Source organism: Sesamum indicum, linkage group LG10, assembly GCF_026168435.1.
Source record: "Sesamum indicum cultivar Baizhima isolate 11 linkage group LG10, ASM2616843v1, whole genome shotgun sequence".
NCBI classification, from domain to species: Eukaryota; Viridiplantae; Streptophyta; class Magnoliopsida; order Lamiales; family Pedaliaceae; genus Sesamum; species Sesamum indicum.
This window is the reverse complement of record NC_142666.1, coordinates 16,053,169-16,068,747: the sequence shown is the minus strand read 5'-3', so window position 1 is coordinate 16,068,747 and position 15,579 is coordinate 16,053,169. Positions and strand designations below refer to the sequence as shown.

The 15,579-nt window shown below is 32.9% G+C and overlaps 1 protein-coding gene, 1 non-coding gene and 1 pseudogene across 4 annotated transcripts; 2 read left to right on the top strand and 1 right to left on the bottom strand.

Annotated features, from left to right (window-relative positions):
* Positions 1 to 1,608: 1,608 nt before the first annotated feature.
* On the bottom strand, positions 1,609 to 4,861 carry LOC105172086 (putative LRR receptor-like serine/threonine-protein kinase At3g47570). Of its 2 annotated transcripts, XM_088885671.1 has the most exons (3): positions 4,552 to 4,860; positions 2,173 to 3,258; positions 1,609 to 2,088 (listed from the first exon to the last, which is right to left on the bottom strand). In XM_088885671.1, exons 1-3 carry the CDS (start codon positions 4,835 to 4,837, stop codon positions 1,736 to 1,738), a joined length of 1,725 nt encoding a protein of 574 aa, XP_088741797.1. In that variant the 5' UTR covers positions 4,838 to 4,860; the 3' UTR covers positions 1,609 to 1,735. The 2 variants fall into 2 exon arrangements, with proteins under 2 accessions (XP_088741797.1, XP_011091726.2); XM_011093424.3 differs by having other exon boundaries at positions 2,173 to 4,861.
* An 801-nt stretch (positions 4,862 to 5,662) lies between these two features.
* Positions 5,663 to 5,735, top strand: TRNAR-CCU (transfer RNA arginine (anticodon CCU)). Its single transcript has one exon. It is a non-coding gene; the product is annotated as a tRNA-Arg (tRNA).
* Positions 5,736 to 11,916: 6,181 nt separating this feature from the next.
* On the top strand, positions 11,917 to 15,278 carry LOC105172087 (receptor kinase-like protein Xa21; annotated as a pseudogene). Its single transcript, XR_016067901.1, has 2 exons — positions 11,917 to 14,712; positions 14,798 to 15,278. The product of XR_016067901.1 is annotated as a receptor kinase-like protein Xa21 (transcript).
* Positions 15,279 to 15,579: the final 301 nt, after the last annotated feature.

Here is a 15,579-nt window from a genome sequence, read left to right as displayed (position 1 = left end):
TGTAAGAACCGTATTCAGTAGGAAAACAAATTGAAGACCTCTTGTTCTCGAAACAATCCCATAGATGTGTAGGCATAATTGGGTTTTTTATAAACTTTATATTTTGGGTGGGGCGAAAAATAAATTAAATTACTTAATACTCAATTGTTAGTGGGCGTTGCACGTGCTCCTTTCGTAAATAATTTAATAAAAATGGGTGACGAGACGTACATTGCAATGTTTTTCAACTTGTGAAATTAAATCTACTAAATTGTAAAATAGTATGATCAAAAATCACAAATGAGTAAATTATGGATGATAAAATTGCAATATTCCCAACAATTACACATAACTGGAATAATCATCAAAGCTTGTCATATATATTTTAGTTCAACAATGAAACAGAGAAATAATAGAAATTGTTGTTTTATTTGAACATGTAGCCAAAATAACAACATCAATATATTTTCAATTAAAGCAAAACTAAGAAAATAAAATGTATGAAACACAAAGCACATATGTATCATCTTTGTTAAGAAAGATTATTAGCTTCAATCTGCATCGAGAGAACGATTTTTTATTTTATGCAACTCACGGACAACATATGTCGTCAACATCCGGTCTCTTCGCGTATCCTTTGAGCAAGCCACTCCAATGCTCAACACAGAAACCAAGCAATATGTGATCTTATTGATATTTTTATCATGTTCTATTTGAATGAGAGGATCGCTAACTTCCAAATGCAATTTGACAAGGCAGTGCTAACGAAACTATGAAGACTTACATATTCCTTGAATGAATCATCTGTTGGTCTTCTATTCGTAAATATCCAGAAGAAGGAAGGAAGAGAGACGAGGAGTAGAGAAAGACAAACTTAATAGATGCACAAATTTAGACTTTCAAAATAGCCTAATAATTATCTCATAAGTTTGTGCCAATATTTAGTTTGGTCTAATATATTTTTCAAATTATATTAACTATGAATATTGACCAACCTATTGAAAGTATCAAATTACATTTAACAACAGCTCCCCTTAATTTGACATTTCTTGCTTTATTCCAAGATATGCTCTTAATCCTCGGAAATCATCAATCTTCAATGGCTTTGTGAAAATGTCTGCAACTTGATCTTGGGTCTTCACATATTTGAGCTCCACCACATTATTCTCAATGCATTCTCTAATATAATGATACTTTGTATCTATATACTTGCTTCGATCGTGGAACACTGGATTTTTAACAAGTGCTTATGCTGATTTGTTGTCAACGCAAATCTGTCTCCTTTTCTTCATAGAGGTGAAGCTCTTTCAACAGTTTTCTAAGCCAAACAACATGGCAAGTGCAAGAAGTTGCAGCCACATATTCAGACTCACAAGTTGACAAGATCACTATAGGTTGCTTCTTTGAGTACTATGGGATAGCACAATTACCCACGAAAAATTATATTTTTTCTAGTAAAATTGAGCTTTTAATATACTTTATATATATATATATATATATAGACACAATGTGTTTTACTATGAACGAGACCCATAAAAGTGAAGTGTAAGGATGATAACATATAATTGGGATAAACGTTAAAGCTTGTCATATATTTTTTTAGTTCAACAATTGAAAACAGAAAGGAGATAGACATTGTCATTTTATTTTAACATGTAACCAAAATAACAATATCAATACACTTTCAATCGAAGCAATACTAAGGAAATAAAATACATGAAAATACATATATACACATTTTTGTTAAGAAAGATTATTAGCTCCGATCTGTAGCGAGATAGCGATCTTTTATCTTATGCAACTCACGAACAACATCTTTCATCGATATTCGATCTCTTGGCAAATCCTTTGAGCAAACCATTCCAATGCTCAATATAGAAATCACGCAATCTGTGATCTTATTGATATTTTTATCATGTTCAATTCGAATGAGAGGATCGATAATTTCCAATACACCATCTGACAAGGCAGCACTAACGAATCCTTGAAGAGTTGCGTATTCCTTGAATGAATCGTCTGTTGGTCTTCTATTCGTAAATATCTCCAGAAGAAGGACCCCATAACTATACACATCCCCTTGCGTTGAAACCAAGTTGCTTGTGCCATATTCTACACACGAGTGCAAACAATTAAACTATTACACGAAATTTCTTGACGTGAAAAGTATAAGGAACATAATGAAGTGATGTATACCTGGAGCAATGTAGCCAATGGTACCTCTGATCCCAATTGAGCTGCTGCTTTCTTGTGCTGGAAACATGTCTGAAACAATCTTGGCTAATCCAAAGTCGCCCACATAAGCAATCATATTATGATCCAAAAGAATGTTACTCGGTTTTAAATCACCATGAACAATAGCTGAATCAGTACCAAAGTGTAGATACTCAAGTGCATAAGCAACATCAATGGCAATATCAAGTCTTTGAATCAAACTGAGGCGCCTAAGTCCTTCTTCCTCCACATGGTGGTACAACCATTTGTCTAAACTCCCATTTGCTTTAAAGTCATATATCAATGATCTAAAATCATTACCCTGGAAGTCTATGCTTTCACAAACACTCAGCAATTTCAACAGATTTCTATGTCTGATATCTCGCAGTGCATTACATTCTGCCATGAAAGTCTTGAACGCTCCTTTAACGACAAGATTAAGTACTTTCACAGCAATCAATGTCTGTCCATCTTCAAGAATCCCTTTGTAAACAGATCCAAATCTTCCTGAACCAATCAAATTAGCCTCCGAGAAACCATCAGTGGCTTTTAGAAGATCTCCATAAGAAAGCCTTGTAAACTGCGTACCAACTAATGATTCTACAGAAGGCACATTCTTTTTGTGCCGTCTACGCCTGTAAAGAACCAGGACGAGGCACACTAAAAATGCAACGAATACACCTCCAGAGATGGCGACTGGGATCAATACTTTCCGTAAGCTTGATGAGTTTTTCTTTGAGGAAGTCATCAACGGGCAAGGAGGAAGATTCAACTCAGGAATTCCTCCACACAATTCTTTGTTCCCATCAAGTGAAATTGCTGTCATGTTCCCAAATAAGCCTGTTCTTGGGACCTCACCATGAAACCTATTGTATGAGAGGTTCAACCTCTGAAGACGTCGCTCGGCTAAGAAACTTGGAATTGGTCCAGACAAATTATTTCTTGAAAGATCCAACTCTACCAGGCCTCTTAAATCACTTAATCCTGGAGGTATTTCCCCTTGAAGCAAGTTTCCGTCCAGAAAAAGTCGTTGCAAGCCCAAGCAATTACTTATAGAGCTCGGAATAACTGCAGAGAATCTATTGTTAGACAAATCTAAGCTTTCTAGGCTTGATAATGATCCAATTTCAATTGGAATCGACCCGGTGAAGGCATTGAAAGAAAGATTAAGTGAAATGGAAATTGAAGAAAGACCTACAATTTCAGGAGGTATCAAACCACTGAAATTGTTGCGAGACAAGTCTAAGTCTAGCAAGTTGGTGCAATTTCTAAGACTCTGAGGTAAATTGCCAGAAAAGTTGTTTTCTTGTAAGTACAAGTAATTCAACAAAGTCATGTTTCCTAGTGATGATGGTAACATGTTCGAAAATCTATTTCCTCCCAAGTTAAGTTCTTGCAAACTCGAAAGTTTCCCCATGTCGGAAGGAATAGGACCCTCAAGATTATTGTCAAAAAGCTCCAGACGAGTGAGGCCGAGAAGGTTCTCTATACTTGATGGAATTTTTCCATGTACTTGAGTTCTTGACATCACTAGGTCGAACAATTGACTAGACAAATTGGCGATCGACAGTGGAAATGAGCCACCTAACAACGGATTTTCATAAATATTGAGCTTTTGCAAGTTTGTACAATTTGTCAACGACGAAACAAAGTTTATGTCATCTTTAATGGGATTATACGCTATGTATAATCCACGAAGACGCGAAAGCCTTCCAAGCGCTGGGATCGGCCCTGTAAATAAGTTGTCGGTAAGCTGTAGTTGTTCAAGAGAAGAAGCATTCGAGAGGAACGTCGGAATTGCTCCGCTGAGTTTGTTATACCCCACCTGAAAAAACTTCAAATTTGGAAAATTGTGGCCTACGGTATCGGGTATGGATCCTTGAAGTCGATTATAGTAAACTTCAAATATCTCAAGAGTAGAAATATTGAAAAGACCGGAAGGAATTGTACCAGTCAAATTGTTTTCACCTAAGATGAGAGAAGTTAGACTATGGAGCTGCGTAAGTGATTCCGGAATCTCTCCTGTCAGCCTACAAAATCTTAGACTCAGTAGGAAGAGAGATGTTAGGTTCCCAAGAGACGGAGGGATCGGGCCAGAGAGATCGTTGTCCCCGAAGCCAAGTGCTTGGAGCTTGTATAGAGAACCGATCTCTAGGGGTATGGGTCCGGATAAGAGGTTATCGATCAAGTTAAGATAAACAAGATTCGGACATTGAGAGAGATTTCTTGGTATCGTACCTACGAAGGAATTATTGCTAAACTCTATAAGCCGAAGCCGCCTTAAACGACCAATTTCTTGAGGTATTTCACCATGAAAACTATTATTTCGGAGAATGATGCTTCGAAGGAAGGACATGTTACCTATATGAGGCGAAAGGGGTCCCACTAAGCCCCGGGAGCTCAAACTTATTGCAACAACTCTATCGGGATGCTTACGACCACATCGGACGCCCGTCCAATTACAAAATTGTGCGGTTTCATTCCACGAATTCAGAGCTCCCTGAGGATCATTTACAGTATTCTTGAATGATAGCAACGAAATCAAATCTGTTTCGTTGCTCGAACATGTTGCTGGAGTTGATAACACAAAACAAGAGAAGATGAAGAGGGAAAGAATTGTGATGGGATTTGCCATAGTCTTTTGCATTCATATGTTTTAGATCTACTTGGGTTTTGTGAGGTGGGTGTATTTATGTAGTTCATGCAAAGGTACGTGGACATTGCAAGTCCACTCATCTGTCTGATTTAACACCTCAATCAATAAGGACCCACTTTGAGCTAATGAAACTAGACATTGATGGAATTTTTTATTTAAATTGTGATTACATTGTTGTCTCGAGATATTGTTAGCTCCATTTTTACATAAGCTTCAAGGGTTTTTGTATATACTTATTAATTAGCTGAATGCTAATTTGTTTTTGTTACTATTAATTAATTTTCTTGTAGTGATAATTGAAAATTTGTGTATTAATCACGTAATAAGTATATTATATTTTTTTGTATAATTTATTTAAGTTTGACAGAATTCAATGAAGACAAATATTTCCCAACTTTGACTTAGTCTGTGAATTGTATGTGTTTCATCCATTTCTTTCTAACTTATTATTTTTCTTTATCAAATTAAATTTCTCAAGGAAAGCAATATTTATAGAGAGATCTTGAAATATTGACTGAATTGAGGGCATGCTTATTTAATTTCTCTTCATTTTTTAAACCGGTCATCTGAGATGGTTTATAATATTTCATGGGAAAAATGCAAACAATCTCCTTATAATATTGTAAATGAACAAATTAACCCTTATGGAAATCAAATAGCGATTTACCTTCCTGTATTTTTTAGTGTATTTTTTAGTGAAAAATAGTCAGAGGGATTAAATTAAATTATAAATATTAAAGTCAAAAATATGAACTTGGGGATTGAAATATTTTAATGGGATCGATTCATTGCTAAAGAGGAACGAAAGAATGTGAAGCGCCTGTAGCTCAGTGGATAGAGCGTCTGTTTCCTAAGCAGAAAGTCGTAGGTTCGACCCCTACCTGGCGCGAACTATTTCTCTGTAGTGTAATTTATGTAAAGGTGAAATATATACATAAAGATTATGTAAATAGATTTTTTTTTTTTGTTTGTGATATATTCAGTGCAAGTGCACAAAAAAATTAATAAATATCAATAATTGAACATCATTTGCTAATAATTTTATTTTAAGGAAGATGATAATATGAAAATGATTATGTTAAAAAAATAAATAATTTTGAAAATGATTATTTGGAGCAGGAGAAATAAAACAAATATAACTATAAAATAAATAACTATTGAAAAAATAGTCTTATTACTTATAGATAATGGAAAAAATATGAAAGTTAATAGCTAGAAAAAGAAAATAATTAAAGAAGTTGACTTTAAAAAGGAAGACGCCAAAACGATAATTTCCTTAATATATAGTTAGATACGAGTGAAAAATTGTTCATTTGGGTTATATTTGACCTGAAATTTTTGGGCCTGATCTTTACAAATCTTGAAATGGAGACCTGCAAAATATACGTTATCACTGCGATATTCAAGTCAGTAAGCAGTTGCGAAAATAAAGCAATAGGAAAGATATTGTAGTAGTAAAATGCTAAAAATATTGAATTTCATGATTTTAATAATTACTGTTGTTTGACGTACAGTAACAACTTAGTGACAACATATAATAGTTGTCACTATATTGTGTTGTCATTAATTGTCTTTAATGACAACTTTATGTATATTTTTTTATCACAAAAAATTATATAGTGACAAAATAAAAATTGCTATTACTTAAATATATATTTTTAGTGATACTTTATTTCATCTTTTGAAACAAAACAGATAATTTGCTAAAAAAAATTTTTAGACATAAGGTTATTTGCTCATTTCACATATCACGGGAATAAATAACATTGAACCCAATAATTTTCCCTAAAAATCTCCAAAAATTGAAGGTCATTTGAGAGGTTTGCAAAGGATGCTGGCAGTGAACCTCTTAAAAGATTTGTGCATATTGGCATTGACCCAAATGAAACTCACATCATCACATATGCAATTATGTGAAATTTTGAAGGATTGGAGATTAGAAAGTTGTCCAAACCCTTGCCATTGGCACTATAAAATGATTTAGTGATTATGCTATTTCCTCAAGAAAGGAAGCATATGATATGGAAATTATAACATGCCCACTAAATTGATTTTACCCCAAAATAAAGTGATGTGACTTGCAACTCGATCAGAATTTCGATGCACGAGATATTGTTTGATGTGTTTTTTTAAAGGCCTTACAAGTTTGGCCTAAAAAGCACCTCATTAGGGACATAAGCCACTCAAACTCCTCATCTACTATCAATATAGAATGCCTTCCTATGTTAAGCTTCAAAAACTCTTCTCTCTAGCGATGCACCTTTTAGAACAAACCAATGAGGCTTCTAAAAAGTCAGAGTGGACAAAAGGTCCAAAAACGACAGGTTTATGTTGACAACTCGATCTCGGTACTTGTGACCATAATGTGTTTCCAGTTACAAAAATGTATGATTTCATTCAAGATTAATAAAAGAGTCGAATCCTAATAGTGCAAGTAAATTAGTCACATTATTCAAGCATATAGTTGGAGTAATCACTGAAGAACATAATCAAAAGATCAAAAGACACTACAAAAAAATGACTCAATGCCAACGAAAAAATTCAGCACCAAGTTAATTAGCAAGTAAAATTCTCATTGCTAAATAAATTTACTTGTTGACACATCCGACAACAAATTGTTTAAAATGCATATTAAATAGTATAAATAAGCAACGAAAATTTTACTTTTTAATTAGATCGACGCTTATTTCAGCACCATATTTTTTTATAGCTACCGAGAAATGCATTTTAGCATATATATATATATATATATAACATACTTAAAAATTGTAGTCACCAAAAAGCACAAACTCCGAAGCTCATCCACTCAAGATTCAAAAATGTTCCTTTCATTCCTCTTTGTTTGCACAATTATTAGCCACTCATTTGTCTTGACTTTCAATGGGTAAAGAATGATCAGAAATTGGGTGTAATTTTTCAAAATGCTTTGACTTATTGATTCATGTAGTGAGACATCTTCATTAATTAATTATGTCCCACCTTGACTTGAAAAAATAAGACTAAGGACTTTGACTTTGACTTTGACTTTGGTTCTCAATTATGTGTGTTTTATCCTTTTGTGTCCCACTTACTTAATGTTTTTTTAAGGGAAAATCAGTGCTCACAGCAATTATGTATATGTGTGTGCATGTATATATGTCTAAGTATTTGTTTCTGTTATAAAAAATATCTTTACCTATTAGAAGACGTGTGATTTTTTGTTATAGTTAATTATTATTGTTAAAAGCAAAAAATAATGGTCAATAATAATTAATCATGATCGTACTATGACTATTAGCCGTTGTTTCTATAGGTAAGAAATAAAAATACTCACAGCTAAAATTATTCAAATTTTTGGCCATATACAGCTTAAATCATGATAACTATTGATTAACGATGCTCAGATCTTAAGTTTCAACATTGATTTATCTGACGGTGGTAGAAAATATTAATTCATCATAATTTTTAAATCGTGATTATTTATAATGGTCGAGTAATTTTATTTATTTATTTATTTTTGTCCTGACCCTTTCATAAGTATTCTTCTTAATAATAAATAACTGATTAATAAGAATTAATTATAGAAATTTCTAGAACATTTATGAGAAGTTTGAGATATTTGACATGTACAGGACCAGATATCCTTTTCGTTGTTGGGGTAATAAGTTGTTTTATGGAAGTTCCTACTTCTAGCCGTATGAAAGCCGCTAAAAGGATTCTTCGCTACCTAAAAGGTTCGCTTGATTTTGGGATATTTCATTCTCAGCTAATGATTTCACTCTTAAAGGATTTTATGGGAGATATTGATGATAGAAAAAGTACAACTGATTATGTATTTTTCATGGGTGATTGTGCTATTCCATAGTGCTCAAAGAAGCAATTTATAGTGACTTTGTCAATTTGTGAATCTGAATATATGACTGCAATTTCTTGCACTTGCCATGTTGTTTGGCTTAGAAAACTATTGAAAGAGCTTCACCTATTTGAAGAAAAGGCGACAGATTTGCATTGACAATAAATCAGCACAAGCACTTGTTAAAAATTCAGTGTTCCATGACCAAAGCAAGCACATAGATACAAAGTATCATTATATTAGAGAATGCGTTGGGAATAATGTGGTGGAGCTCAAATATGTGAAGACCCAAAATCAAGTTGCAGACATTTTCATAAAGTCATTGAAGGTTGAAGATTTCCAAGGATTAAGAGCATATTTTAGAATAAAGCAGAAAATTTCAAATTATGGGGAGTTGTTGTTTAATGTAATTTGATACTTCCAATAGGTTAGTCAACATTCATAGTTAATATATTTTGAAAAATGTATTAGACCAAACTTAATACTGGCACAAACTTATGAGATAATTATTAGACTATTTTGAAAGTCTAAGTTTGTGCATCTATAAATACCTGTGATTTTGTATGACAAAAGAAATTACATAGAAATTCATCTTAAGTTTGTCTTTCTCTACTCCTCGTCTCTCTTCCTTCCTTCTTCTGGAGATATTTACGAATAGAAGACAAACAGATGATTCATTCAAGAAATATGTAAATCTTCATAGTTTTGTTAGACCTTGTCAGGCGTAATGGAAGTTATCGATTCTCTAATTCAAATAGTACATGATAAAAATATCAATAAGATCAAGGATTGCATGGTTTCTGTATTGAGCATTGGAGTTACTTGCTCAAAGGATATGCCAAGAGACCGGATGTTGACGACATATGTTGTCCGTGAGTTGCATAAGATAAAAGATCGTTCTCTCGTTGCAAGTCGGAGCTAATAATCTTTCTTAACAAAGATGATGCATATGTGCTTTGTGTTTTCATGTATTTTATTTCCTTAGTTTTGCTTTAATTGAAAATGTATTGATGTTGTTATTTTGGTTACATGTTCAAATAAAACAACAATGTCTATTTTTTCTCTGTTTAATTCTTGAACTAAAAAATATATGACAAGCTTTGATGATTGTTCCAGTTATATGTAATCGTTGGGAAAATTGTAATTTATGATCCGTAATTTACTAAATTGTGATTTTGGTCCTATTATTTTATAACTTAGCAAATTTAGTTTCACAAGTTTAAAAACATTGCAATGTACGTCTCATTATCCATTTTCATTAAATTATTAACGGAAGGAGCACGCGCAACGTCCACTAACAAGTGAGTATTAAGTAATTTAATTTATTTTCCACCACACCCAAAATATAAAGTTTATAAAAAACCCAATTATGCCTACACTTTTTTAAAATTGTAAAAAGAAGATATACATTTCGATTATTTGAATAATTTTAAATATTTTGAAAAACAACATATTCTCATTTAAAACTTAAAAAAAATACCTCAAAAATTTATAACCTCAAACGGAACAAATTATAAGTTACTATAAAATAAATTTATGTACTTATATTTATATCATTCGAACAACACGACCTTTTGATTATGAACATCAAAAGGTTTTGAATTTGAAATCATATAAATGTATTGAACCAACACGGTTTGGATCAAACAATAACTTTTCAAATATTAACACATGACCTTTAAGTTGAGAGTACTTGTGAAAATTTTGATAACAGGGTAAATTACAATTTTGGTGCCTATAGTTCAGATCAAAATTGATTTTGCTCCCTAACTTTTTCGAAACACGATTTTTGTAAAACTGTTACAGTTTTGGTCCCTAAACTTCTCAAATCATGATTTTGGATCTAATCTTTAAAAATTATTGTGATTTTACTTCATTCGGTTCCCTTATTCCTAATATTTTTAATCCCAATTTTAACAATTGAATCAAAATCGTAACAATTTGTATAAATCAGAGATAAAAATTGTGTCTTAAAAAATTTAGGAACCAAATTAAAATAATTATTGGTCCAAAGCATAAAGGCCAAAAGAGTAATTTAGCTTTGGCAAATACATAAACGACCGGCTTCCTCACATATGCACTAATTAACTAAATTATTAAAATTTGCTGAAAATTGACCTGCCCAAGACTTATTAATATTCTTGTTTTCAATCTTTCATGTATGAGATATCTAATAAATATTTATTATTTACAAAACATATCACACCTATCAAAAATCTAGAACCAATAATATTATATTTTATGATTATAATAAATATTTGGTAAAATAAATATAAGTATGTAAGTGTTTTTATATTTAAATTTAATAAAATATTTAAAAATTTGAACTATTCATGTTATATATACTATTTAAATATTTCATCATTAATATTTATTATATTTAAATAAAATGTTATTTTCTCATTATAAAAAAAACTAGTAAATATAAATTTTTATCAAATATTATTAGCAATATAAAAACAATCTAATGAGAATAGCTAAAGTAATGGCTAATCCCTAGCTATGAAAATGACCATTCCTAATACTAATTTATACCAATATTATATTTACCAATAAGCTCAAGAATGCAATTATTGAGTTCGTTGTTCATTCTTACATACCAATCATGTTATAAAACTTTTTAGAATTTCTCTTTATAATATAATCAGTTGCCGCCGAAAATGAGATGGAAATTACTTTTTTGACTTTAAGGTATAATACTTTAGTAATAAAAATTTATTTTTATTGTTTTTGAGATTTTTTTTTTAAAATATTTGGGTCTTGAGTGGTTATTAAATTTAAAAAAGATCGAACTTTTGCTATATTTTTATATCTTTTTTTAAAAAAAAATTAAACCTTCGCTCTTTGTTTTATATTTATTTATTGAATATTTATTTTGTACTTTTGCTTCACAGGAATGTAGAACAATAAGAAAATATTCCACAAAAATTACTTTTTAAAAATTGAGGAATATTTAGAGTTTTTTTTTATAATCATTCAAAACTACAATATTAAAGAGAAAATAACATTAGAAAATGATCATTCTATATATTTAATCATACTTATTATTAATTTCTTTAAATCAAATATCAGATTTTGTTATCACATCCAATATGACACATACAATACGTCAAATCAAATATCATATAATGAATGATAAAATTAATTATTATTCTATTTTTCATTCTACTTTTCAATCGTATTATACCTAATTCTATTACACGGATCAAACGACAACAAGTGAATAGAAATAAAGAAATGAGGACACACACATAAATTAAAACCCCAATTCTAAGTCTTCTTTCATAAGTCAAGGTGGGCTATGGTCCTTATTAATTAAACCATCCAATCAAACTACATCTTGAAACTAAGGCAATTTCCATGAAATTAACTGATATAAATGCAGACAAGCCACAATCTCAAGTAGACCTAAAAGAATATGGCGAGTCCCATATTCACAATTCTTTCCCTCTTCATCTTCTCTTGTTTTGTGTTATCAACTCCAGCAACATGTTCAAGCAACGAAACAGATTTGGTTTCGTTGCTATCATTCAAAAATACTGTAAATGATCCTCAGGGAGCTCTGAATTCGTGGAATGAAACCGCACACTTTTGCAATTGGACGGGCGTCCGATGTGGTGGTAAGCATCCCGATAGAGTTGTTGCAATAAGTTTGAGCTCCGGGGGCTTAGTGGGACCCCTTTCGCTGTAACATGTCCTTCCTTCGAAGCATCATTCTCCGAAATAATAGTTTTCATGGTGAAATGCCTCAAGAAATTGGTCGTTTAAGGCGGCTTCAGCTTATAGAATTTAGCAATAATTCCTTTGTAGGTACAATACCAAGAAATCTCTCTCAATGTCCGAATCTTGTTTATCTTAACTTGATCGATAACCTCTTATCCGGACCCATACCCCTAGAGATCGGTTCTCTATACAAGCTCCAAGCACTTGGCTTGGGGGACAACGATCTCTCTGGCCCGATCCCTACTTAGTCTAAGATTTTGTAGGTTGACGGGAGAAATTCCGGAATCACTTACGCAACTCTATAGTCTAACTTCTCTCATCTTAGGTGAAAACAATTTAACTGGTACAATTCCTTCTGGTCTTTTCAATATTTCTACTCTCTAGATATTTGAAGTTCTCTATAACCGACTTCAAGGATCCATACCCGATACCGTTGGCCACAATCTTCCAAATTTGAAGGTTTTTCAGGTGGGGTATAACAAACTCAGCGGAGCAATTCCGGCGTTCCTCTCGAATGCTTCTTCTCTTGAACAACTACAGCTTACGGACAACTTATTTACCGGGCCGATCCCATCGCTTGGAAGGCTTTCGCGTCTTCGTGGATTATACATAGCGTATAATCCCATTAAAGATGACATAAACTTTATTTCATCGTTGACAAATTGTACAAACTTGCAAAAGCTCAATATTTATGAAAATCCATTGTTAGGTGGCTCACTTCCACAGTCGATCGCCAACTTGTCTAGTCACTTATTCGACCTAGTGATGTCAAGAACCCAAGTACATGGACAAATTCCATCAAGTATAGGGAACCTTCTCGGCCTCACTCGTCTGGAGCTTTTTGACAATAATCTTGAGGGTCCTATTCCTTCCAACATGGGCAAACTTTCGAGTTTGCAAGAACTTAACTTGGGAGTAAATAGATTTTCGAACATGTTACCCTCATCACTAGGAAACATGACATTGTTGAATTACTTGTACTTACAAGAAAACAATTTTTCCGGCAGTTTACCTCAGAGTCTTAGAAATTGCACCAACTTGCTAGACTTGGACTTGTCTCGCAACAATTTCAGTGGTTTGATACCTCCTGAAATTGTAGGTCTTTCTTCCATTTCCATTTCACTTAATCTTTCTTTCAATGCCTTCACCGGTTCGATTCCAATTCAAATTGGATCATTATCAAGCCTAGAAAGCTTAGATTTGTCTAACAATAGATTGTCTGCAGTTATTCCGAGCTCTATAAGTAATTGCTTGGGCTTGCAACGACTTTTTCTGGACGGAAACTTGCTTCAAGGGGAAATACCTCCAGGATTAAGTGATTTAAGAGGCCTGGTAGAGTTGGATCTTTCAAGTAATAATTTGTCTGGACCAATTCCAAGTTTCTTAGCCGAGCGACGTCTTCAGAGGTTGAACCTCTCATACAATAGGTTTCATGGTGAGGTCCCAAGAACAGGCTTATTTGGGAACATGACAGCAATTTCACTTGATGGGAACAAAGAATTGTGTGGAGGAATTCCTGAGTTGAATCTTCCTCCTTGCCCGTTGATGACTTCCTCAAAGAAAAACTCATCAAGCTTACGGAAAGTATTGATCCCAGTCGCCATCTCTGGAGGTGTATTCGTTGCATTTTTAGTGTGCCTCGTCCTGGTTCTTTACAGGCGTAGACGGCACAAAAAGAATGTGCCTTCTGTAGAATCATTAGTTGGTACGCAGTTTACAAGGCTTTCTTATGGAGATCTTCTAAAAGCCACTGATGTTTTCTCGGAGGCTAATTTGATTGGTTCAGGAAGATTTGGATCTGTTTACAAAGGGATTCTTGAAGATGGACAGACATTGATTGCTGTGAAAGTTCTTAATCTTGTCGTTAAAGGAGCGCTCAAGAGTTTCATGGCAGAATGTAATGCACTGCGAGATATCAGACATAGAAATCTGTTGAAATTGCTGAGTGTTTGTGAAAGCATAGACTTCCAGGGCAATGATTTTAGATCATTGATATATGATTTTAAAGCAAATGGCAGTTTAGACAGATGGTTGTACCATCATGCGGAGCAAGAAGGACTTAGGCGCCTCAGTTTGATTCAAAGACTTGATATTGCCATTGATGTTGCTCATGCACTTGAGTATCTACACTTTGGTACTGATTCAACTATTGTTCATGGTGATTTAAAGCCGAGTAACATTCTTTTGGATCATAATATGATTGCTTATGTGGGCGACTTTGGATTAGCCAAGATTGTTTCGGACATGTTTCCAGCACAAGAAAGCAGCAGCTCAATTGGGATCAGAAGTACCATCGGCTACATTGCTCCAGGTATACATCACTTCATTATGTTCCTTATACTTTTCACGTCAACAAATCTCGTGTTGTAGTTTAATTTGTTTGAGCTTGTGTGTAGAATATGGCACGAGTAACTTGGTTTCAACGCAAGGGGATGTGTATAGTTATGGGGTCCTTCTTCTGGAGATATTTACGAATAGAAGACCAACAGATGATTCATTCAAGAAATACGCAATTCTTCAAGGATTCGTTAGTGTTGCCTTGTCAAATAGTGTATTGGAAATTATCGATCCTCTCCTTCAAATAGAAAATGATAAAAATATCAATAAGATCACAGATTGCGTGGTTTCTGTATTGAGCATTGGAGTGGCTTGCTCAAAGGAATTGCCAAGAGATCGAATGTCGATGAAAGATGTTGTTCGTGAGTTGCATAAGATAAAAGATTGCTATCTCACTACAAATCGGAGCTAATAATCTTTCTTAACAAAAATGTGTAAATATGTATTTTCTTGTATTTTATTTCCTTAGTTTTGCTTCGATTGAAAGTGTATTGATGTTAATTTGGTTACATGCTAAATAAAACGACAATGTCTATATCCTTACTATTTTTAATTGTTGAACTAAAAAATTATATGACAAATTTTAATGTTTATCCCAATTATGTGTTGTCATCCTTACACTTCACTCTTATGTGTTTCGTTCATAATAAAACGCACTGTAGATATATATATATATATATATATATATAATATATATAAATTAAATAAAATTTACGAGAATATTTTATAAATTATCAAATATATATTTTCTGTCCTAATTATTAAAAAAAATATATACATTTTCTTGCACTACTTGACTTTTTCTCTGAGTAGTTTGGAAAATCGAAATTTCTGAAGTTGG